The sequence below is a fragment of the Platalea leucorodia genome, assembly GCF_965183815.1.
Source record: "Platalea leucorodia genome assembly, chromosome: 4".
NCBI lineage: Eukaryota > Metazoa > Chordata > Aves > Pelecaniformes > Threskiornithidae > Platalea > Platalea leucorodia.
The window spans coordinates 3878637-3905267 of NC_138826.1; the positions used below are offsets into that span (position 1 = coordinate 3878637).

Sequence of the window (26631 nt, forward strand, 5' to 3'; positions counted from 1 at the left end):
TGAGTGTAGGTGGGAGGCTGTGGATCAGACCACTGAGGCATTGAATCTCACAGGAGACTGCAGCCCTGGAGACTGTACATGTTTCATACTAGATCCCCATTGAATAATTACCAGGAAGGAGAACAGCCATTAAAATAAATGAGAGAGAGAGGTCACCCGGGGAGAACACAGGATGGAGTGCAGGGAATGGTTGGACATCTGAAACCATGGCCCGTGGTGAGGACCAAAGGACTGGGACTGTCAGCTTAGAGAAGAAGAGGCTGGGTGGAGATATGATAACGCTTCCAGTATGTGAATGGCTGCAGGAAAGTAAGAGGGAGTCAGTAGTTTCTGTGTCACTGTTAGATATGCTCCCTGTCTAGCAGGGACAAGAAGAATGGCCTTACAAGGCAGCAAGTAAGAGCTCAGTAATTAAGATAATGAGAAAAGGATGTATTTACATGCATCTAGTGAGGAAGGGAAGCTTTGAAGTCTCTCAGTGTGCACTTGATTTTCAGAAAAGCCAGAGAAACATCTGCTAATGAGAGAGGTATAGTTGATCCTGACATGGGGCAGGAACCTCTGAGGTCCCACAAGCCACATTTTCTATGATTTGATGTAAAGTGGAGACCATTCTTTCTCCTTTATAAAAACCTGCTTTGCAAACTTTTGCCATCTCTACATTTCAAAGAATAAGATTTGGATTTTTCTGAGTTTTTAAATAATTAAAACTTCATAGGGAACACTTCTGTTTCTTGCCTAGGGCGAAGACTTCATTGCCCCATAGCTTTTCTTTCTCTTCTAATTGTTAGTTTTGCACAACTTAGAACCAGACTCTCAAGAATACATAGACAACTAAAAGATTAACTATAATCCTGTCTCAACTGGGCAAAGAGAAAATGCCCTAGCAGAAGTTAAGCCTTTTGTTTGTTCTTTTAAATTTTATTATTAATTCAAGGATGAACGCTGAAATCATAGAGGCGGATCAGGATGCCATGGAGGTTGGGATATTTATAACCCAAAGAGTTTTGGTTTAGGGAGGAAGTAGTTACGGCTCTGGAAGAACTTGTTAAATTTTGTGTTGTGCTGCAGAGTTGCCATGTAATCATGGACAAATCAATTCGCTTCTCCGTGCTGTAGTTGCTCATCTGTAAATGGAGATAGTGGCACATCTCTGCCTCGTAACTGCTCAGTTAAAGCAGTGATAGAGACTCATGAACATGCAAGACAGTTTTAGAAAACAGCAGATAGCTTGAGGAAATCCTTTCTTTGAGGAATTTTGGAGGTTCAAAAAAGATGGATAAGTCATTGTGTTGAGACAGATTATGAAAAAATATGGTGTCCATGTGAACTGTTGACTGTGTCCTGTAGTGGCACTTTCCTTATTGCCTCTTTCCAAAGTATACGCTATAAAATATTGTAAACAAAACTTGCATGGGGAAATCAATCTTCTGAAAGCTGGGTGAAGTCTCTTTTGTATATCTTTCTGGATTTTATGGAAAACTTGTTACACAGAAATAATCACCAGAGGCCCTTCGATGGCCCTTCGATGGCTTTCTGGGAGTATAACGCCATGAACAATGCTGGGTGGCAGCAGCAGACTCGTATCTGTGTCATCTGTTACGCTGAGAAGCATCAAAGCTTCAAAAGATTTTCAGGAAGGGGGAAGGGAGGAGAGGATTTAATTGCAGTGCATCATAAATAGACCAAATCCTGAGATGACAATTTCAACTGTTTACAATAAGCATGAAGTAATTCAAAACACATTCTGGGACATTCGAGTTGTAAAGTCCTGGTAGAGCACATGGGCTGTGTTGCAAAGCTGTCTTATTTTTAATTAGCAGTGAACAGAGACATAGTGATGGGTTTGGGATTGGTTTTTTTTTTTTTTGAAGGATCATCTGAATGAAAACATGTTTAGTCCAGAGCTGGTCATGAGTCTTTTTTTTTTTTTTTTTTTTTTTCCCCCCAATATCTTTTCTGCAGCTTTGTGTCAGTAGCTATGAAGGAAGTAGATGGGATGCAGAGCGTGGCGTGTTTGGGGCAGATAATGCTGTGGTTGGCCTATTGTTAGAAATTTTCAGGTGTTCAACAGATTTTTTCACTCAGTGCTCCTCAGTGATATATCTCTTTTGTGGTTACCAACTCTTCCCAATGCTAAGCTGGAAAATATGATTTTTCTGTTTTCATTTTATCTTTCCTTTTTTTTTTTTTTTGGCTACAAAGGATAGTTGGTTTGTAGTTCTAGGTCTAAAAGGAAGGCTCCTCTGTGTCTAAACGTGAGAATTTTCCCTCAAAAGACAATAAATCTCCAAAGCCGATGGAAATTCAACAGCATATGGCACACAATTCATCTAGTGCAAATACCTAAATACTCTGTGTATCATAGCCCATCCCTGGGGAAACTGTTGTATTTAAAACCCCATTGGGGTTTAATCCTGGGGGGAAAAAATACCTCTGAAACTGAAATAAGAAACAGAGATATTGAGACTATTACCAACATTTAAATCAGTGTGTTGTCAGAGCTTCACTGTGTTTGCTCAGGCAAAACCGCATAAAATAGACTTGTCTCAGGCAATCTTTATTATTCTCTCTTACCTGTGCTAATTCACTGGCTGCTGGTATTGGGGCAGGCAGGCAAAATAGAGCAGGACTCATACAAATAATGGAGTGACAAGAGGGGGAAACATTGTAAATATAGGTTTGAATGATATGTTAACATAAAGGCAACTGAAAGCTGTCCAGAACAGCAGACAGTCAGTCTTCTGCCATGATGGGATGCTCTGGTGGCCTGGGTTTTGCACAAGCAGATCTTGGAAAGAGGTCCGGTTTCATAAAGAACAATTAAAATAGAGCTTGCAGCATGTAGCTCCACTTGCTCCTCATCTTTTAGCTGCACGAACAACTGCTGCTTTCTTCCGTAGTGTCCAAGCTACTGTCTGGTCTATTTTCCCCCAGTCCCTATGGGTGTTTGACTCCAGCATCCACTGGCTGAACTGAAAAATATTCTTGCTCATTCTGTTTTGCTGCATTGGTCCATGAGACTGAGGTTGGGTAATTGAAACGTTTTACGAGCCTTCCGCAGAATTTTCATTTTTCTGCTTTCTAACCCCGTGCAGTCAGTGCAGCAAAGAAACAGGAATATTTTTGTTCCTTTACACTGTGTGGTAGAGCCGCTGAAGGTGACAGTAGACTTTTCTTTATACTTCTATCACATGTTGCAAATGTCTTTGAGATGTTTCTTTCTTTGTTATCTCAAAATACTGTGCTATATTGATTTTTGCTTTTTCTCTAAGGGACTGAAAATTTCAGCAGTAACCCTGAAGCCAACTGAAGTAATTGATTATCTGTTTTTACCTCCTCTTCAGTTATTTACCTCATGCCCTTCAATGGAGAAAGGGTGTGCTATTTCTAGATGATTTAGTGTAAAGCAGATCTTTGCTGAGCTTTAATATCAATTTATATAACCTTGATACAGGGGTTATTTTTTAGACCCACAAGTTTATCTAATATGTCATGAGAAAGCTTGTTCTAGAAATATCATTTTATAGCTTATTCTTATTGAACCTATGAGTAATAAGAAATGAAACAGATTTTCTATAAGCTCAGTTAGCAATTGAAAATACTTAAGCAAATTATCTACAGGAGGAATTAGATGCATATTGGCCTTCCGTAATCTAGTTAGATATCCTTTAAAATGTATTTTATAATTAATAGAACCGTTTTGTTTACAGGTGTTTTTCTATCTATTAATGGTAATGGCATTTTCATCTGTGTTTTTTCTTTGCCTTTGTGGCAAGAAATATGCTGGTCCTTAATACTTTAAATCTCTGGGTATCATTCAGAATAAAACATATGTTTTTGTTCTAGGGAGTACTTTCTTAGATAAGTTTTCTGAGCTTTCCACACTACTTTGTCATTTATTTTCAGTGAGAATGTAAATGTATAGATGGGGTATCTGTAAGAAAAGTCTCTTTCTAATTAAGTAGAAAAATGTGAGATGCTGCCCACAGGTTCGCAATATCATTTGCTTTACTAGGAAGTCTTCAGATCCTTCTTTCTCTTAGGGCACATTCCAGGATATAAAAATGATTCATGTGTCTTGGAAGTACAGCTTTGGAAAGTTTGTCAAGTTATCTTGAGTAGCCCAAGACTGGGGTGAAATCTCCCCTTCCATTAGTTTAAAAAATATTAATATTTTATCTGTCTTTGTATAACTCATTTGTCATCTTCAAAAGATCATCAGAGACAAATTACAGTTTGAAAGAGTGGAAATTAGATACCGACTCCTCACTTCTGGTTTGCATTCCAGTATTTGTGATGCAAAAGGGAACTTGAATCCAGAAGCACATCTGTGATTGCAATAACAAATTAGCGAAGAAGATTTAATCTGAGCCACATAATATGAAAAGATGTTTAGAGGGAACGAAGTCTGAGCTCAGAGATCTTGGCACAGACCTGGTGCAGTGGAGCGGTGTGATTGGAGGGGAGTGGGAGGGATCTGAAAGTGAAGAACGGCACATGAATTAAGCCAAATAATTAAGTGATTTAAGCATTAATCTAGGCAACCGTCCGAGTTCATTCAGAGAAGCAAAACATATATCATTGCTTCTCTGGAGATTGTTGCATTGTCAAGGATTCAGGTTAGCTGGGACATTTAGACCTACCCTTTACTTGCATTAAAAAAATTCTTAAATTTCTCATTGTCTGAAACTGATTGTATCTTTTTGCCTTTCAATAAGTTTCATTTAGTTGCAATTACTCTGGCTTCAAAATCTTGAAATCAAATGAATTAATGAAAATGGAAAATCAGAGCTCTTTCCTAATTAAGAACTGAGCTTTTCAAGGAATATGAAAGGATTTAATTTAGAGAAAGATGTTTGGAGAGCATGAAATGTGGCTTGAAGGAGATACATGTGCATTTAATATAACTTACTGAGCCCAGCCAGATTTGTATTGATGGGAGACAAAAAGCATCTGAAATTCTCTTTCAGTGATAGAATAATTTATGGCCTTTCTTGAAGCATTCTGAGTTGACTTTCAGTTCAGTGAAATGGGTGGCCATCTCAATTTCCTTCTCAGTGGACACAGTTACTACTGTATTTTTTATTATTTCTTTCCATGTTAGTTAGCTGAACCATGGAAATATTGGGAGAGGGCTGACTATGGTTTTCGGTTTTGCTCTTCAACGGCTTTGTAACTGCATGGATGTGGAGAAACCTCCATCCTGGGACTGTCGCAGTCACAGAAGGCTCTGAGGATGCAGGTGACACTGAAAGGACATAAGGAGTGGGCAGGTGGCTCAGATAATGCCTATAATGGGCGCAGTTCAGAATGGATTTAATTTGCTATTGGCCCTGAAACACCGTTCTCTTCACCTGCTGCTTCCCCAGCATACATAAATACATTGTGCATACACTCCCATGCGCAATACATGGAGCTCATCTGCTTGTGCCCTCCTCAGCGTGCCAGACACTGTGGAGAATATTTTCAGATATAATCTGGAGGACGTGTCATTTCTTATCACTGGGAACTTAGAAGTAATTATCATCATAATTCTTATCCCCCACAGTGCACAGCACATTGTGGGTTCCCCACAAATGTGTACAGCAATAATTACGTGCATAGAAGGAGAGAAGAGATGTTTCTAAAGAGGGTCAGGTTTACTGTTCAGCTCCAGCTCTGTTAAAACACGGTGGATGTGTGGGTGGTAAAATGTAGAGCTATTAGATGGGAATACTCACAGGCAGTATGGCAGAACAAAGGGAGTAAGGTGCATAAAATACACTGACAGTGGGTAGCTAGTCAGTCTTTGATATAGTCCACGCTTCACCTTGATTTTTTGAGTACATTGGAAGAATATAATGTTGTAATCAAACTTCTAGTGAAAGGAGGTCACAGTCCCCAGTGTCCTTACAAAGCAGAGGAATTTTACTTCTAAAGCTATGCATAGTTTTAAACCCAAATGGGATCTACTAAATCTACATGGCATAGTCCTCAAAGAAGTTCACATACATATTAAATTGGCAAATATCAACAGCTGTTCATTCACATTATAATTACCCAAATTGCAAAGGACGGTCTGCAATGAGTTCTGTTCAATAACTAAGACTACCCAGACCCACTGCAATCGCTTCCTAGCTGCCAGCTCTATTAAGTTATGTTTTGTAACGCTTTACTACAGAACAGGCATGATTGTTTTCTTTGCACAGCCTTCCACAAAGCATTGTTTAAGCAGCACATAATGTATTCCAACAATGAGGTAGTTTTGCTCCCATCTGTTTGATAGCAAAATGAACAGTTGTGATTCATATGTACAGTGTAAATACTGTATAATGACTACGGGTTACGGGTTTTTTCATTCCCGTGCCAGGTTTTAGTTCATTTTTGAGTCAGGGAAAGATTTCCGATGTTGGGCCTGAACTTTTCAGGTGTTAAACATCCCTCTAACATAGTGACCCATCATCGCCCAGCGGTGATAGCAAAAGGCTGCCACGAGCGGACCTGACAGCGCAGTAGGTACTGGGAGGATGAGCTGCCATGTACTTCCCGACCCTCCAAGGCTGTGTGGTATCTAGTCGGCTTTTCTGAATCTAAGACAATGCAGAAACTCCCCCACAGACTTATGGGGCTGTGGGTATTTCTGTTTTAACCTTTTGGGGCAGCACAGTAAGGAAAATCAATGTACGGGAGGATTTATTTTTTTAACCAGTCTTTTAACCGGACTCTTCAACAAGTCAACAAGTCTTTTTTTTTTGCTATTAAAAAGACCCTTATATTTACAGGTCTTTCAAAAAGCTCAAATCTGCACAGGGGCAATCAACCTCCTGCCCAGCCTCTTCGGCGAGGTCGCAGTGTGTCAGAGGACGGGCAGGGCACGGTCTTTTGGGCCGGTTTAGGGAACGGGTTGTGATAGCAAACAACACACCCTTCCATCAGACTCGGATTAAAAAGCACTACTGCGCTTGACCTGCTTCCAAGCTGAGGAGCTACCAATTGTACTGATGGGCTGGGTGGCAAGTCCTGCGCTCCATGAAGTCAGGTTAGTACCTGAAAGACAAAATTTGGTGGCCTTAGATAGCTTTGTGGAGATAGTCCTTCAGAGAGATGGCAGGCAGCACCTTAAGTTTGAGATACGTTGCCATAAATGAGTACTGGCTAAAAGCATATGTATTTTTTTATTATTTTTATTAGTTGTTCTTAATACCAAATTGAGTTCACAGTTTGGTGCAGTCATTTCCATTCAGTCAAAACCAGATGTTGTTGCATTTTCCTTTCTTCCTTCCTTTGTGATTCGTGAATCTAACGAATCACCCGCTCCCAGATGCGGAGCAGACTCCTTGCAGGTCATCAGGCACGCAGAGAAGTGTAATAAATACACACCGAATGTTGGTTTATGTTGGTTTGCATCCATCCTGCTGCAAAGATAGAGGGAGGGCTTCAATACCTCGCATTGGCTGGTTTGTGTTACAGCACGCATCCTCCTCCCAAACCACATCCTGAAACAGAGGACAGCGGAGCTCGCTCCCGGTCGGCTTTTTCAAAGTGTTGGCAACACCAGTCCCATTTTTCATAATTCACTAATGTTTGTTCTCTGAACTTGTTTTTAGGAATCTTTGAAAGATTTTTTTTGTTTCAAAGTTTGTCCTGAAAAATGAGTATTGATTTTGACCTATTTTTAACCAATATAGCTCAGCGGATAATTGGATAGCTGCTTTAAAAACCAAGGCTGCCCTATTTGCTCTGCTTAGATTTAATTAAAAAGAAAGGAAGAACGCATTTTACTTTTCTTTTTTTAATGTATAAAGTTGTGAATTTTCTCTTAATCCCTGTTTAGCTGGCCAAATGCACATAAATACGTTTTAGTGCAACTTCAGTGCCTGATAATGAAAATATGGTGTAAATGTTGAGTTCAGCTTTCAGCTTTCATGCCTGACTTTTTACTGACACCAAATAAGTTCATAGCATAACAACTCAGCCTCAGAAGATGCAGATTTCTTTAAAAGATCAAACTGGTTATTTTGGATTTGCTCCTGGAATATTTGATCCATCATGTTATGACATTTTGAACATGTTTTAGCTACGTTATTCTTTAATTTTAAAAAAACGTAAATCAGGAATACGTCACAAAAAGGATGTAGCTAAATTGTAAGCATGCTTTCCCTTTCCCAGAGTAGTCATTAGCTTTGTATTTCTGCATGGAAACCAGGAAACTGTGTGCTAGAGCTGTGTAGTTTTATTGATTTTGGTCTGGCACAATTAACTTCTCAGTTTCCTCTTTCTTGAGCATTATTTGCTTGAATTTTTAACTCTGGATAGGGATCTTGGGACACCAACAGTGAGCGAGGAACTGTTAATTTTAAAAGCCCTTTACAGGGATTCATAGGAGTTTCAGCAGATGTTGCCAAATAACCTGGTGGCCAGAGGCTGGGACTGCCAGTGGCAGAGAGGCAGCACACCTAAACATTTTTATTTTTTTTTTTAATTTTAATTGAAAATCTTCTTAGCTTATGAAGAGAAGCCTGCTGAATTTCGGTCATTCCCAAGGTTTTCCTGTTGCTCCTGTTTTATGCATGTCACATGAGCTCCATGGTGGAGTTTTCTGTTCCTGTAAGGGAGCCAGGAAAGGGGCAGACGAGCTGCTGCCTTTGCCCTGTCCCTGTTTTAGGGCCTCATGTGCGATGGTTTCTGCTGTGTCTTGTGGTGGGCAGCAGTGTAGGAAGCAGAAAAAGAAGAGGGTGGAAAAGCCTGTCTACCTCCAAGCAGCAGGTTGATTTGCTATATGAGGAGGTAAGAAAAAGGGAAAAAAAAAAAAAAGAAAAAAAGCTTTAGATTAGAAATTATGTCTTCCAGATAGAAGAATCTTGCATCTATTTGTACAGTCAGCAAGAAAGAGTAGAGTATGATCATTCTGTTTTCAAAGACTCTCTTGATTTTAAAGTTGGGAACAAACTTGGAAATGCTTTGGTGTCCTACATTATTGGAGTGGCTCAGCCAATTTGTTAAGGGGCTGTGAGTCTTTGCTATGCCATTAAAAAAAAAAACAACTGCAAAACACTCTGTTCTCTTTGTTGCTACTCATTATACACAGCCACAGGGATACATGCTTGTCATTTGACAGTAAGGAAAGCACAGCTGAATTCACTGCCCTCAGGAACTTGCAAAACAATATGAATTAAATGTTTATACTTTTCATGTCCACATGAAATATCACTTGGGTTTGGAGGTGTTTGCAAGAAACATAGCCTCTTGTGTTCACTTCTAAACTAAAGCCAGAAGAAAAGGAAGAAATACTTATTGATTTAAAAGCAATGCATGCAGTTTATAGTATTCGTTGCCAATTGTAATTACCTTAACTGTATATACTTTGTAGACAGCTTGCGTTTGTTGGATTGAATTCCAGTTATCATGGTAAAATTCCCTAGGTGGCTTTATTTCTTATAGATTTCCCAGCTTTTCCCTCTTTGTGTGTTACAGATAGTAGAGGAGTAGTATCAGCCCAAAGATCTGACACCTATAAACATACCTTTTAGCTTGTGGAGGCACCAACACAGAATGTCAGGGTGTGATAAATAAGGGGGAAAAAAAACGGTATTTTCATATAGATAGCAGAAAATGGCATAGAATTTATCCCTACTGGAAATGATGTACTCTTTCCTCAGTTATGCAATTTCTAATTCCTGATGTTAGCTCTTCAGATATAAGAAAAAGCATCTAGATTTGTGTGGAATGTAACTATCTGATATATCTCAAAAGTCCTTCATTTCCAGAGCTATGCTTAAGAGATAACATAAACTTATGACCCTCACTTTTTTGTGTTGGAATTTCTGTTTTCAGGAACATAGAGGAGAAAGTAAATAGGGTCTTATCCTTAGAGTAAATGTTGGGGCTTTTTGCACAGTTTAAGACTCTGCATTAAAAAATACTCCCAAATTATCCCCTGGTAGAGTATGTCGACTATCACATCATCGAGTCTGGTTTGACGTGTGTTAATGCTGGGGAAACCAGGTAACCAAAAGGCATCGGTCCTGGTTGGCTCTCTTTGGCCCATTGTGAGTAGATCCTTTCTGCATGAATGAGCTAGGTATTCAGTTTTGTTCTAAGTGCTGAAGTTTCAGAAACATATTCTGGTTTCTCCACATTATGGAGATGTCTCTTCACTATTCCTCTCACTGTTTTCATGAACAAACACCGATTTGCTTCTGCATCCAACTGCCTTGTATAACACTGTGTTAAGCTACCATCCACGACCACGCACATATCAGAGCCAGGCTGGCTTTGTGGTAGCTGGTCAAATTAAATGACATTCGTCTCTTGCATCTCTATGTTCTCTATGCATCCTATGGGAAAATTGTACTTTGTTGCTATGGTCTGGTACAGCGATGACAAGCTTTGTGCAAGGCTGGAGTGGCTTCCAGAATCTCTTCTGTACTTGTCACTGATGATGTGATTTCTTTTACTTCAAACTAAAGCCCAGGCAACGAATTATTAAATGTGACAGTCTAGGAGTTTTTGCTGCGTTTCTGTTTTTGCTCCATCTTGAATGTCAGGAGCCTTGTTGCATACAACTAATTGCAATCTATAGTTCTCCTTATAATTTTTTTTCCTTACCATCTTGCCAATTTTGACCCATTTCAGACTAGGAGTGTGCCACCAGTGACCTGTCAGGACAGTTCATGCAAACTGTGTCCTGTCACGGGGCAGGCATTTCGTGGGTGTAGGTCAACTTGACCACACATGCAAAGTTGACCCTGTTGCAAGGTTGGCTTTAGCGAAGTTAATAGCAGCTCTGGAGAGACTGGAAACCACTTTGTTGGATTAAATGAACCTGCCTATTTCAGTCTACCATGTTAGGATATAATTTAAAACTTTGAAACCAGAGAAGCAAAATCATCCCTTTTGGTTCTATTTCTTGTGCTGATCTCTATTCTCAACTACTGGATTTGGACATCTGATACAGCTGAAAATGCATTTCTCTTTCCAAATGAATTAATACTGTTATTTTGAGTTTATTTACACTCTTTCCCTTGTCTATAGATATTTCCTTTTATTTCTATTATATGATTGCTAGAATATTTTTTAATTAAAATTTATACGTGCTGGTCTAATTCATGTATCTTAATCCAATAAAATCCTTTATCTTTTACAGAGAGGAAGTTGCAAAGATACATGCATTAGGACTGTCCATTTCATCAGTTTTCTGTCTCTTCAAATGTAATAAGAAATGACTTGAAGTATTCTATCCCAATCTCAACAGTCAGTATCAAGGGAAATGCTCACAGCACTGCAGTGTGATCACAGTGCGTGCCAACTCCACAGCCCAAAGGAAGAGATGATCCAGCAATGATTCAGACTTTTTCCTAGATTACTGTGCAGAAAAATGTGCTCAGTGACAACTAGTTTGTGTTCAGATTCCAGAATGGGCATCCCACCAAGGTGAACAAATCTACTCCAAATGGACAGTTACTAGTATTTCAGGCATAAAAACTGATTATTTTTTTTTTTTCTGAGGCTATCATATCATTATTATTAGAAAGTAGTCCCTGAAAATATGAGGAGTTAAAAATCTGCTACTGAGACTCTGTCTTGGTATTCATGGTGATGTGATAAAACATGAGCAACTAAAGGAAAAAAAAGGGCTATTGCTATTTTTGAGCTGCTGTTCTTGTAATGCCTTGATGCCTTCACCAGAAGGAAGGTGCCTGTTTACTCACCTCTGTGTTTAGGAGGCATGCCTTTAAAACAGTTTACGTGCTAAGCAGACAAAGACAGGAGCATGAAAACTGTTGCCATGTCCATTTTGCAGAGACAAATTGGAGGAAAGAGGTAGAAAGGGTAAACGATGCACAAAAAGAGTTGAGGTGTAACAGGCTGGCTCAACTGGAGGGTTTTGCTGTTTCCCACAATGAAATGGAGTTGTCCCAGCCAAGACACGAGTCCGTGGTAGAGCTGGGCTCCCAACACCATCTCCAGGTTCACAGGGGAAGCCCTTAATCCTCAATCCATCCTTTCTTTTCTCTTTCTGTATGAAGATCAATGTGCTTTAAAAGGGAAAAAAATAATAGTACTTAAAAACCATGTACTAGTTAAAATAGTTTTACTAGGACATAGTTATTTTAATTCCATTGTAAGAAAACAAGAGAACTGCTCTGACTCAGAAACAGGCTACTGTCTCACCAGCTTCCAGTTGTTCAAGTACTGCTTTACTCATTTTTTTATCATCTGCTTTATCAGAGAGAATTCTTGCTTGGCCTTAACTTATTGTTTCACTAATTTCCTTCAGAATATTAAGTTTCACTAATGCCAATTCAGACCAACATCCCTCAGCAAGCAAACAAGCAAGGAGCAAATTAACAGGGGAAATACTTTTCCTTTTCTGCTGATACAATTTGATGCAGATTTTGAAAGTAAATCCTCTAAATAAGAGGGGAATGTTACAGAGAGCACTACTTCAATCATCCTGAAGTTAGTGCTGCCTCTTAGGATATCAGGGAACAGTTTGTGTTCATTGATGAAATCTTCTCTAATGCCACAAAAAAACATTGCCAAAAAGAAAGCAGCAAATTGTAGTTTAAGAGTAGAAAGAACTAGAAGACATAAGTCTGTAGAGAAAAGAAGGTAGAACCATACAAAATTATTTATTATGGTTTAAATAATGCTTCTCTCATAGGGTTCACTTTACTTTCACATTTGATAATTTTAAAGGGATCAATGTGGGAATAAGTTGTGGTATCAGCATGGAAATTATTTTTTGTGGTTCTTGAGAAAGGCTTATAACAAGTGGTTCTTTCTGAAATGTTCTGAGCAGAAGAGTATGTGCCCTCACAACGTGCTTTTTCGATTATTCTAAACAGAAAATATAAACCAGCAATCTAATATCTGTATTTGTAGTAATTCCCATTTCATCTTGCAACTCAGTTTTGAAAATATTGATTGTAAGGGGAGAGTATTATGGTGCTTCATGAGATTCAAAATGAGCTTTTCAGGTCTTGTAGCAGAACCATGCAAATACCTTAGGGGAGACTCCATCACCGCTGCAAAGAAGTTGAAGTAAAAGATCTGAGTTCGTTTCACAAGTGTATACATTTAAAAAAGGGGAAAAAAACCCACAAACCTAAACCGCCCTTTTTGAATGATATTTATTTATCTTTCACATTAGAAATGTATCATTTTAAGTACTCGTGTGTTTCCAGTCTCCATACCACCCTAGCAGTGTGTAATTTTTACTGTATTTATGCCTATGACTGCTGGTCAGAAAAAGAAAAAGTATAGTATCATCTCTTCCCAGATGGCAAACAAGGAAACGAGCCATTTGTTTGAAAGAAAAATCTATGGTAAAGCAAGAATCTGAACCTGGGTCTCATACAAAGCAGACCAACATCCTGACTGGGGCCATTACTGTGCTCGATAATAAGACGTTTCAGCTTTAGGAATTCTCTGAGAGATGTTATCTTGTAACAGTCTGTTTTATTCTGCAGCTGCTTTTTTAACTTTACAACTTACTAACATCAACTGACTGTCAAATAAGTACCACTGTGAACTCATGAATAAACATAGTTATCATTTACATATTAACAGAGGGCCTTTAGCTGAAAAGAATTCATTTGTGCTACTGCAATATCTTAATTATTTACTGTGTTGTATTGTAATTAATTGTATTTTACTCTCTCAAAACTCTATAGTATGTATATCTTATGGGGTTTAGAACCAATGCACTGACATTAAAGGGGTAATCAACACTGCTTCTAAATATTCATGCCAATAAATGACTCCCATGTGTTTGCTGAATGCCAAGGGTAGTTTGAAGCATTTATTTAGCATTCTAGTGGGATCTAGTTTCTGCAAAGTTCACATAGATGCAGAATTTCAGTATTGTTGCTGTTTTGCATGGGGAGAGGGAAAACTTGTTTGAATTTGCACAAGCAGTGGGGCAGGAGACTTAGAAGAAAGCAATGGAATCTCAGTCACAATCTGTGCTTAATAATGTCTGAGATCACTGGGGAGTTGTCAGCTATTTTTTATTATAACAAAATTACAATTTTGTTTAGTCTACGACAGCCTCCTCATAATTTCACTTTTTAATAAACATCTACAATTTTCCAAATCATTTAAAAATCATTGCATTTCGTGGGTGGGGTGCTCTGACTGTCACGCAGTTGGGGCTCCATCAAGGCACCGCTGTAGCAATCTCAAATTCAGACACGTTTCTCAATAAATCAATTAAGTACTATAACCCTAAAATTATCCTGCTGCAGTACTGCAATTGGCTGACATAAATCTTCAGAAAAGCATATTGAGTGTACGGAGGAACAACTGATTTATTGAGCTACTGTTGGAATTTCAAAACAAGGAAATACTGTCTCGCAATCCAGTAAGTTTGTTTAATGAAATGTAAGTTAAGTGTAAACAGTCTTAAAATATACGTGAGTTCAGTCTTTTGGATTAAGAGTAACTAGCATATCATAAACTGTGCTTTCTCGTTTGAAGTACAGTTTCGAGAGCCTGTATAGGTGCACTGCCCCTTTCTGCAACCAAGTGTTTGAGCCTCCACTCCCTCCTGCCTCTGAGGGTGAAGGGATCACCAGACCTTGCTGATGCTCTTTCACAGCTTCCAAAAAAATAATGGATTTACCTTCAGATGCTTGAGATGAAAAAGAACTTGTTTTATAATCAGGGGAATGGCAATATGAAGACTGCACGCAGTCATGATGGTGCTGAAAATGCAATCCAGATGTCCTGCTCCATGCTGGAGTGCAACTGGGATTTCCGTGTGCTCTGCTGTTGATGTCTTGTTTAGAAAATTCTCTTAAATGCTTGTGTACGTATAAATACTTTGTCTGTTGTTCTCACTTGATAATACTGTTAACCATATTTCTGATTGCTCCAACACCAATTCTTTTTTTTTTAAGCTAAAACTTAATTATTCTGTGTGAAAAGTTTAAAATACATATTAAAATATTTAGCTGTTTATAAGGAAAAAATAGTTCAGCATGACTGTACTTTATGCTTAATTTCCATGATGGTCTTAGGTCACATGTGCAGTTCTACATGCGAATATTTAGCATACTCAGCCCTAAGGGAAAAAGCATTTCTGTCAGAGCCACCCTGCTGACTGTGACCACTGCACTGCAGGTCTGCTCGTAATGCAGGGGCTGCTGGCTTTGAACATGGATATCTTAAACTGAAAATGGTCATGCAAAGCCCAAATCTGATTACCTGTACCTCATTTTAAAAAAATAGTACAGCAAGACTGAGCATTAATAAGAGATTATGTTAGTGCTTAATGTAGTTATGCTGTTATACGGAAAGGAAAAACAGAAAATTCAGAACTGTGTGAGATCTCTCCTGGAACTGATGTGTACTGCATCACTATGCTTATCTTCCCAGGCAAGATGGTCTCTGATGTGCAAAGTTGGAAGGGATGCATTTGCTTAAGGGCACACCACGGTGTCTTGAAGCCCTGGGTGTGAAATCCTACAGCGCCGTGCTGCCTCGCGATGCTTGTTTGCACTGAGCTGTGGCTAAAGAGCTGCTCACACCACAAACAATTCTCCTTGTAGCTGCTTGCTCTTCCCGAGCAGGCCCAGATGGGCTCTGGGTTTGGACTCAGCCAACTCTTTTTTCCTTTTTCAGAATCACCCAGCACTGCTGCAGTTTGTAATACAAGCTGAAAGTAAACATCTAGTCATCAATCTGGAGAGGAACGAGTAAGTACCCTTGTTGCATGTTCACTTTGTACTGGAGGTTCTCAGAGAAGGGTTATAATTTTAAAATTGATGGTTTAAAAGTAACCTGGGGCCAAGTTTGCTGCTGGTCCCTTATGGAACAGGCCCCTAGGAAGAGAGTTTTGTTCCAGTTTGGATTGTGTGTATTTGCATGCTGCTTATAGGGCAAGAATCTCTGTGGTCATCTGCATTTATGTGGGACTGAAAATGGACATGTTGCTTCTCGGTGTTTTCCTGGTGATCATTATTTTTATCTGATTTGGGTTTGTCCTCCTTTCCTGCGGTAAGCCCTTTTATTTATAGCAATGTGGAAAATCCTACAGTCTTTGGGTCTTTTTTTGGAGGACTCATCCCTCCTGACAATGCCTGCGACCATGGTTGCCTCCATGCAGTGGCCATCGGCATCTGCTCAGGGAAGATGAGTCAAGCATTTGCGTTTAACCCCTGCTGGACTTTTAAACGGGAGCTCTCTGGGTTTGTTGGCCAAGGGCTGATGATGGGATGTTTGTATTGTTCACGAGGCCCGTGACCAAAGTTGAGCTTGAGCCCTTATTTGTGGGCTGTAAATACTGCACCTTCTTCCATGTGCTCTTGACAACTCCCGCTCACGTCCCTAAGCTTTCACAGAGGGATACCAGGGGCTGCTGTAGAGATGGTCCCATGGGCAGAAACCCGCAGAGTTTTTCACAAAGGGGTACAGAACCACACAGAAATAAAGTCACAACTCTGGAAGTCCATGACAAGCGGAAACAAAGTCATTGATGTCTTAGTCTACCTTCTCAACTCTTCAACCGCTTTTCCTCTAAGAGCATCTCAAGAATATATTGTGCAAATCCAGAGCAGGACAACTATGTGCTGCTTGTCAAAGGAAAACCAAAGATCACTCTCAGCTTAAGGAAAACTTTTGATAAATGTTAGCAAGGATCTGTGTGTTCTGTAGGTTTCCCTGCTGTGAAATAAAAGCAGCAGAGGTATTTTTTGACTGTAATAGAGAGACCATAGACGTAAGCGGTGCAGCTTTATGTGTTAAGAGGAAGGAATGTGCATGTGAAAGCAAATGTCCAAGGGGGGTCGGGTACATGCTGCCTCAGGCTGGTGATGGACAAGTAAAATGGAAAACGACGGGGCACCCCTTTAGTCCTCTGTAGTAAAACAACGCAAAATGCTTTTTATTTCCAGTCATTTGGATGAACCCTAATATTACCCAGATGTGATAAAATCCAATTCACTTTATTATTCAACACGAGGCCCAAGCCTTGAGCTTTTTTTACATTACTTTTAATGCTCCTTAGTTGCTCATTCCCTATCCTTGAAGGGTATGTAGATCCCCCATGCATAGGTTGCTCTGTTTCAGTAACTGGAGAAGGATTTAATTCCTTTAGTAAACAGGGATTTAACTTTATATTCTCTTAATCTTTGTCAAAGGGTGTGCCTTCCTTCAGGAATGGGAAGTATGCAGCAATTGAGGAAACTATTTACATTCCATGTCAGCGATTAAAAGAACATAAAACTGCTAATACAGGCCTTGCTGAACATACCAAACTCTCTTGTACCTGTAATAAAGTCAGATTTAGAAAATTGTAAGATGCAATCCCCACCTCTTTTAAAAGTAGGACCTGAAAGTAGAGTAAATTAACTCCATAAGCATCTGTCTGACTAACCACATTTGGAGATGTTGAGATCTGCTCCTTAAAAAAATAGAGTATTTACCAATGATTATTTTCTATTTACCTGTCTTTATGGTGGGGTGTCCACCAGAAGATTTGCATTGTAGAAGAGTTGTTTATGGTGTTCACAACATGAGGTTCCCCGTCTTAGCAGGAGCTTCTAGGTAGTATTGTAAAACACTTTAAGTAGCCTTGCCTGTGTTTGGGATTTGCAGCATATGAGGCCGTTCATAGATCCCAAACCACAGAAAAAGTTGGTCATGGTTTTGCAAAATCATTTCTCCCTTTTCTCCTGTATTACAGACTTTGATTTTCAGAAGAAATAATGGTCTGAGTGTTGCAAGTCCATGCAGAAGTTGCTTTGGTGGGTGTGTGTGTAGGTCTATTTGTTACCTGTTTCTGTAAATAACACAGTGCATCAGTCTGCACGGCTGGTCTGTGCTCCCCAGGGCAAACAATCTCAAGGCTTCTGTGCTTTGCTGTGGAAACTGGTGGTTGCATTTCTTCTGCCTGTAATGACGGCATTGGGCATGCTGTCACTGGTGTGGAGAGGCGAGTGGCAGCAGAGGTGAGGTGTTTGGGACATGAAGCAAGCAGCGTGGGTGGACACGCTGCTGCTTCCAGGGGGTCCTGCAGGTTCGTGGAGTGAAAAATAACGTCCAGGAGAGAAATGAGAGAATGCATGTCTGCAGAGGAGAGGATGGGGAATAAGGGCTGGTGGCAGCAGGCCAGATTGGACCTAAGGTAGATTATGGACTCCAGAGGTGTGAGAAGGTCATTACCTACCTGGAGAAGGGAGCAATGTTTCCACACTGCAGCTCCTGCCCATGAGCCTCCGAGGCTGCAGAGAGGACCAGACAGACCCTGTCTCCTCCAGCCTGCTCCATCTTCCTGATGTTGGCATGAAATATGCAGCTCAAATATCTTGAAAGCACTGATGCTGAGCATTGGAGTAGCCATAAAATCAGCATGCTTTAAGTAGAAGTAGAGCGCTAAACACAAACATCTTTTCTTGAGTAATAAGTGACAACACATATGAAGCTCTGATACGTGTGCTCTTACTTTACTGTAGTTTCATGTAAAGCATGTTATTCCTTGGAGAAGGGTGGGGGTGGAGGTGTATGAGACCCCTAAATTACATAATTTCTGCATTGGGTCATGCAAAAAAAAAAAAAAAAAAAAACTGGATGTGATTTTCTATGGTTAGTAGAAACAGCTGCTTTGAGTAGTCTTGACATTAAACTCCATTTATTGAAAACCTTAGAGATTTTCCAAACCTTGAGTTATATTTCAAAACATGATTCAGATGCATTAGCCAACCCCAAGTGGGGACTGATGTGTTAAACCATCTGTTATCTATGGAAATATTTAATGTCAGTTTGGTGTTTTCTGATATTTAGACTCAGCAAGATGTGTTCGTATGTGTTGGGCAAGATGTTACAAGTTAGCTCTGGAAGAGTTACTGGTACCTAACTTCACAGCGTAGGTTTTAAAATCTTCTCTATGGTTTCCAGCTGTTACATTTACTTTTGTACATATTCATTAAATACCTTAGTGATTAATTTTCAGGCATTGCACATTTGTAATTGCAAAAACAAAATGATTTGCCATGAATTCAATTTGTCAATCGTAGAAAACCTGCTAGCGAGCTTCTGTTGCAAGTCCATTTCTTACTATGATTTAGTTGCAAAATATGATTGCACTCTTGAGAACCTTAAGCTCTGTAGTACCTTAACTGTTTTAGAAACACTTGTCATATAGAGAGATTTCCAGAATCAGCAAATCATCGATCAGCTGCAAAATAAACCACCCCTCAGAGCAGCTGACCGTACTGGTGTGCATTACATCAATAATACTGATGCACTTCTGTTGTGCAAGGGACAGTAATGTATGCACATATAAATTCCTTTAAAGTTGATTGCAGCATATGGGTCTTAGAGGAAAGTAGGCTTACTATTGTGTAAATGAAACAAAACCCCTGTAAGATTAAATCTGAGTCGGAGAGTGGAACGGTATGTGACTACTGGCTGTTTTTCTGCAACTGGAAACATTTTATACCCTGTCAGAAATAGGTCTGTATACAGCAAAGTACTTAAGTGTTCTTTTAACTTTAAACATATGAGTAATCCAGGTAAAGTCAGTGGAATTACTTATTTTCAAAATTAATTTCATGCTTAAATGATTTGCTGACAAAGGTCATAATTATGAATGTCAAAGAAAAATAACTTTGAACAGATGTTAGAGCGCTTTTTCAGTGCTGACTCCTGTATATACCTGAGTCTATGGCAGATAAAGACAAAAAGCTGAGATAAGTCGAGAGCATGTGAGGGCAAGTACGGAGGTGGGATGGCTTTGCCCTAAGGGCGTCATCATCGGCAGGATCTCAGGTGTGTCCTGGACAGTTTGCCTGGTGGGAATTCATTGACCAGCTTTGCAGAGGGAGCAGTGAGGGTGCGATCGGTGCGGTTGTGGCCGACGGGCCATTGGCAGTGTCGGGGGCAACATGGAAATGGAAAGAAAAAGCTCGAGTATTTTAGAGAAACGGAGTTCACTATTCATTTCCCCATAACTTTATGATCTTTTTCATCAGGCTTATAACACAGCTTTTAACAAAGTAATATAAAAAAGGCAATATATGAGGTTAGATTGCTGCAGTTTATTCCCTCAGTAAAAATTCTTCTGTTTTATCAGGAGACAAAATCCACCCCAGGCCATGGTATAAGTCTCCATCTTATCCTTTAAATCCCCTAGGATCCCAGAGATCTTCAGAAATTTAGAGCATCTCTGACTGTTGCCCTTGCATACTTACCACTTCTACATGGAGCCACAGTACCCGAGATGCATTGGGATGTAATGGTCTGGTATTGGAGGCCACTTTGAAAGCTTAGCTCCAGGACAGAGAAGGTTCCAGCAGTATTCCCTTGGTCTGAAAAGCAGGCAATAGGCATCTTCATGCATAGTACCAATGTGATCTGTTCCAATGAGGATTTAGTATTCAGAAATCTTTTGTATTCTTTTTTGGTTAAAAGAAAAGAAGTAGTTCTCTCTTCTTTTCTGCCTGACCTTTCTGAATAGGAGCGCTGATTCGTGTGCAAATGACATTCTAGCTGGATTAATTTAGCAGGGAAACAACTCATTTCTGGTGCCAAAGAAAATAGCTGACAAAATTTGTTAATGAATTGACATGCTTATATACAATCAATGGCTTGAAATACAGATAGAGGAAACAAATCTAAACAAACAAATACCAAATAGAGAAACGGGACCTCTCAGAATATACTTATTATAATTCTGTGCTGTAACTTAGCCAAAAAACTGTGACCCCTGACTGTTTTATCTGCAAATGCTGGAGCTGGCAGCTGTACTGCAGCATTTCAGTGTGAGCTGACAGTTGGGGTTTCACTTTAATTGAAGTAAAAGTTTCGCTTTAATGGAAGCAACAATTTTTCCCTTCTGTAATAGTAACACCACGCTGAAATGTGAAGATTCAGCTACCACAGCTGCAGTAATGATGGTATCAATCCACGGCTCTAAGGGTAGAGGTATTTGCTGGAGCTTTGTGCTATAAGGTTGGCATATTTAGTGTGGGCATTGAGATACCAAGATTTGTTCTATAATTGAGTTAGTATTAGCATAGGTTGGTATTAGCAATGGTAGTCAAGGCTGTGTGGTTGGGGCTGCCTTTGGCTGTGTTGTTTTGGAGCTTTCGTGTGTTGGAGAAAGGGTTCAGCTCCATCAGGAGAGAAACTGCTGCTTTCTTGATCTGTTTTTCCTCTCCTTACATAAATACACCAAAAGAAAGGAACAATGAGAGCAGATATTTATACTCTGATATAATATGCTGGGAGTGGAGAGGATAAAAAGACTGGAATTTGTATTCTGGAGACCTTCTTGTGGCTGAATGTCATCATTTCTAAGACGGTCAAGCTTCTTCTCTTCCCATGCCCCGCAAAACAGCGGGACAATGGGGCTGTGCCAAGTCCCCTGGAGAGAAGAGAGGACTGTGTCCTGTTCACAGCCCAAACCCCGGGTCTGGGGAATACGGGGGGTCAGGAGAGCCAGTGCTGCTCTGTCCTTGCCCTGCAGCCCTGGCACGTGTGAAGGACTGGGGGAATGATCCCCTTTCTCAGCTGGGAAAACTGAGATATGGAGAAGTTTAACATTTCTGTATGTACTGCAGAACTACAAATCTTGTTCACATAGCATGTAAAAAAAATTCTGATGGGTAAAAAAGTCTGATGGGTAGGGCAGGTACTGTTTTCTCTGCGTGAATGTTTTCCTGAGAATGGTAGTTTCCAGAGGTGCATTAGCTGACAGCCTTGAACCAAGTTGACACAAGGTTTTGCTTGTTCAGTGTCTGTCAGAGCAACCCTAGAGCTGTACCTTCCAATTAAATATATAACAATAATGGAGAGGGAAATATACTTACTGGTGCAATAAATTTAATAAAGAAGTGCCTGCTCTAGATTTCACTCTCTACATGTATTGCAGCAGTAGAATTATATTTTCAGAACTGTGTTTTAATCTCCCTTCGTACTGCAGAATGTGAGGTTTTCAGCATTTCATTTTAACATTGCTCAGCAGAGAGGTCAGGGAGGAGAGCTGGCTATCAGAAGACAATAGGAATGTGCACTCCCTCCCTCCTGCGGGCGGGCTGGAGTCAGCTCGATCGCAATGATAACGAACACACAGGCAAAATGTAATCATCTGGGACTGTAAAATAAATAATTAAGGGAGAGACAAGAGATAAAAACAATTTTCTGGAAGCCTTGTAATCTCCCACTGATAATCATATGCCAGCCCACGTGGCGCAGAAGCGTTAAGCACCCGAGGAGCGATGACCTCGCAGCCATAGTTTTGCAGGTTGGCAGGCGAAGGACGGGTGCGTCCAGCTGGACCCAGGCTTTGCTCACAAAGCTCCTGGGTGTTCCTCACGTGTTTCTGTTATCTGCGGCTTGGGCAGGTTTCAGGTTGCTTTCGTTTGTTGGTTTTTTTTTTTAATTTTTTTTTTAAATTTGTTTCTAAAAAGAGCAGCATTTCAATAGCAGCGAAGGGGAAGCACTGAATTCTGCTTTGCGTCGTCATGTGCCCCATCGTTACCCGGGATGTTTGGTCTCCTTTTCACAATACATGTAAAGATACCAGGCCAAAAACTGAGAGGATTCTTCTGCTTTTCAGAAACATTTGTGGATATTGCTTTCTGGCTTCAGAAACACAGGGAGGACTGTAAATGAGTTTTCAAGTCAAAATTGAGGCTGAACCTGCTTTTAATGTATTTTCTGTTAGGGTCCAATGTCTTTGAATAAGAGCAGATACGTGACAGTACGTCCAGTGTCACTAGAACTTGTCTTTTTGCATCTAGTGGCATTTTGCTGGCACACGCTCAGTTCCTAGAACCTCAACTTCTCCTGAAAGCTTTGTAGAGAGAAGAACAGTGTTGCCTTCATAAAATTCTATAGGGAAAGATGCCAGCTATTTAATTTGCTTATAGTGTTCACTGTTTCATGTATTTATTTTTAGAGGGTTAGTAAATACAGAGTACACTGAAGTACAGTTCCTCAGATGAATTCTCCATTATTTTATGTTGCATGTGGAAATGAAGTATTCAAAAGGAACAATTCAGTTCTGCCCATAATCCCTGTCCGGGAGCCTGATCCGCATCCCCGCCAGGCACAGGGCTGAGCACAAAAAGCAGGCACTGGCTTCCCAGCTTTTGACCGATCTCCACCAAAAGTGGCCATGTACCTGCTCAGATTTTTCTGGTAATCTACAGGGGATCATTCCTAGAAGCATTAACAGTCAATCTCCTTGTCCGTGTGTGTGTGGTTGCAGGGGTTCCTGCACTTATCCTCCCAAATTACACTGTGCACAACTGTCATTGATTCCTCATCGTGAACATTGAGCAATGGGGACAAGTTCTGTAATGCACATTTCTGTCTATAGATGTCCAAAGTTATATAAAACGTAAATTAATCTTCAGCATCTGTGTGAACATCCACTCAGCCCTTCCCCTCTGACCCGCCAAAGCACAAACCGCACATCTGCGAGGAAGAGGTACACCTTAGTGTTTCCCTAAAACACATATATTTTAATATGATAGACTATCTATATGTCAGATTGCTGCTGCTGTTGGCACCTGTTTGTATCGCGGTCCATTCAGGTAATTCTCTCTTCCCTGAGTTTGCCCTCTTAGGATTTTATCTGGTCGGTGGATGTATCAGAAAGGAGATAACAGCAGGAGGAGGATGTCCCATGTCCTCGCAATAGAAGTCCATGTCAGTACAAACTGGAAAAAAATCACAACAGTTGAAAAAATGCAAGTATTTGAGGTTCTTTTTAACCTTCTCTTTTGTTGTGATAATTAAGATGCATATCCTTAAGCTTTTCTGCTCCGGCATAAGTTTAAAAAAAAAACCCTAAAACAAAACCTGAAACAAACCCCTGATAATATTGTCACAGTCATGGTAAGTCCTAAGGTTTGACAGCTTTGCCATGCTGTGGTCATCGAGTTTAGGTACATGAAGGTCCAAGAAGACCTTTTTTTTTTCCCCTCCGCTCTCTGCCCCAAGTGATTTGTATTTTGAGGTCCTGGGACATGGTTTTACATCCCTGGAGCCTTAAAGGAGTAAACATTTATGAAGAACTGAATGTAGGAATATTTTTAAGGGCCTAAAGAGAAATTAGTAATCCTGTTCTCGTGAAGGGTTCATACCTTAGTTTCCTTTAAAAATCTCAGTCAGGAATTGAGTGCAGGATCTTCCACATAAATTTTTATCTAATCTGGCTCTCTTTATTCATTTTTTCTTTCTTCCTTCTTTCTTTTTTCTTCTTTTTTTGTCTTTTCCTTTTTTTGCTCTTTTTTTGCCCTTCTTTTGTCCTTTTTCAAAACCCCTTCGAGAGAATTTCCATAGACAAAGTAGGGCAGCCTTCAGCATTTCAAGCTTTTCTGTTCTGCCAGGGATGCAGGTAAGGAGGCCAGCGTGCACAGAACCCCCCTCTAAAAATATTTGGGTCCTCCTGTCCCACAAAGTACAGGGAAAGAGGAGGGCCAGCGGGAGGAAGAAATTAATGCCCCACGTCGACAGGAGAAGAGTATGGTCCCTGGATGTTTCTTTGGGCACGATCTGATTCAACATCACTGATGTAACGGTTTCTTTTACGTTTTTTTGAGAGAGGCGTATGTGACTCAGGCATCAGGCATGTCTGCAGAGCTGCTTGCTGCAACAGCTGTTTCTCTGCATCTACTTATGGAAGGTTTTCCTCTTTAAAAAAAAAAAAAAAGGAAAAGAAAAGAAAAAGAGAGAAAAAGAAGAGGAAAAAAAAATTTAAGAAAGAAGGAGAGAAAAAGCCAGATACAAGGTACTTAAGGACAAGAATCTTCTGTATAGGGCTGGATTCAGAGGAGAAGCAGATACTTTCCTGGACGCTAAATCTGAGACTCTTTCCAGAAAATGTCAGTTCCTGTCCAAGTGACAGAGCAGTTTCTTCACAGGGCTGCAGAGGATGGCAGAAAGCACTGCCGAAGAAGTAAATACCCGCTTGCAAAGCGTGGAGGGGTGGGAGCACGCGGCCGGGAGGTGCTCGCACCGCGTCCAGCTCTGCTAGCCCGGGGCCAAGTCAGCTCACCTCCCCACCGCCGGCTGCCCAGCTGGGAAATAGGGCTCACGGTATTTATTTATTTCATTTCCTTCGAGCGGAGCCTTGAGGATTAATTTGTTCACATTTTGAAGATGAAAAGCAGCATATGAGCGCTAAGTATTGCAATATCGGCCAAGAGGGATGATTCAAAAAGCAGAGTCTATATGAAGAGTCTGAGTGTGGAGGAAATACATATATGGAAACATAAGCTTGGCAATAGGGCACTTTTTTTTCCCCCTCTTTGATGTCTGGCCTCAGTAATCCAGACAGATTCCTTCAAGAAATTGGTCCAATTTATTTCTGTGCTTTTATCTTACTACCTGCTACTTGTTCATTTGAAGTAGCTATGAAAAAACTCGAGTACCTGGCCGTGTGTAGAAGTATGCTTTTTCTATGAATAAGGTAATTTGAGTACACTGTAATATTCCCCCTAAATGGGACTGTTCTTGGCAATTTATGCTTCCCGAGTCCTCTCGGGATGAGAGCAGAGCTTGCCTGTTCCTTCATCTGACCCACATATTTGCACTTTCTCGGTGTTGTTTAGTCCAGTAAAAGCACACTGTCCTCTTCCTATCTGATGCTCTTTTTTCCCCCAAGGAAAAAAAGTTATGTTCAGTTACAGCTCTAGTTATGGTTCAGTTTAACTGCAGTCTCTATCACATTACATATTTTATCTGACTAGAATTCTGGTATCTGTGTTTTGCTAGTGCTTATGTATAAAATGACCATATCTGAGTCATAGAATCATAGAATTGTTTAGGTTGGAAAACACCTTTAAGATCATCAAGTCCAAAGACTTGGCACTGCCAAGCCCACCACTAAACCATGTCCCTAAGCACCACGTCTCCCTAGCTTTTCAATACCTCCAGGGATGGGGACCCAACCCCTTCCCCGGGCAGCCTGGGCCAGGGCCTGACAGCCCTTTGGGGGAAGAAGTTTTCCCTAATATCCAACCTAAACCTGCCCTGGCGCAGCTTGAGGCCGTTCCCTCTCGTCCCATCGCTTGTTCCTGGGGAGCAGAGACCGACCCCCCCGGCTCCAGCCTCCTTTCAGGCCGTTGCAGAGAGCGATGAGGGCTCCCCTCAGCCTCCTCTTCTCCAGGCTGAGCCCCCCCATCTCCCCCAGCCGCTCCTCCCCAGCCTTGTGCTCCAGCCCCTGCCCCAGCCTCGCTGCCCTGCTCTGGCCACGCTCCAGCCCCTCCATGGCCGCCTTGGGGTGCGGGGCCCAGCGCTGAGCACAGCACTCGAGGGGCGGCCTCACCAGTTCTCAGCACGGGGGGACGATCCCTGCCCTGCTCCTGCTGGCCACACCATTCCTGACACAAGCCAGGATGCCATTGGCCCTCTTGGCCACCTGGGCACACTGCTGGCTCATATTCAGCTGGCTCTCAACCAGCACCCCCAGGTCCTTTTCCACCAGGCAGCTTTTCTGTCTTATCACAGTTCTTCTGTAAAAAGAAAGAAAAAGAGGAAGTGTGTATCTCCTGCTCTCTGATCAAAAGAAGTAAACTTTTGGCTTCAGAAAAGTTGCATGTGACATTTAGAAATAAGCTAAAGCAAGCTTCCTAGTCAGACTTAATCAGAAATACATATATGCAGCCCACTCTGACTTCAGGGGAATGG

The 26631-nt window shown here is 40.7% G+C and overlaps 1 protein-coding gene across 2 annotated transcripts in view; it reads left to right on the plus strand.

Annotated features, from left to right (window-relative positions):
- Positions 1 to 26631, plus strand: part of ADAM12 (ADAM metallopeptidase domain 12) — a gene marked incomplete at both ends in the record, with an annotated part of 185819 nt that overhangs the window by 32746 nt on the left and 126442 nt on the right. For both annotated transcript variants that reach the window (XM_082308395.1, XM_082308396.1), the window contains one exon: positions 15613 to 15686. In XM_082308395.1, the coding sequence (XP_082164521.1) occupies positions 15613 to 15686 (74 nt within the window). The remainder of the gene's footprint in view (positions 1 to 15612; positions 15687 to 26631) is intronic.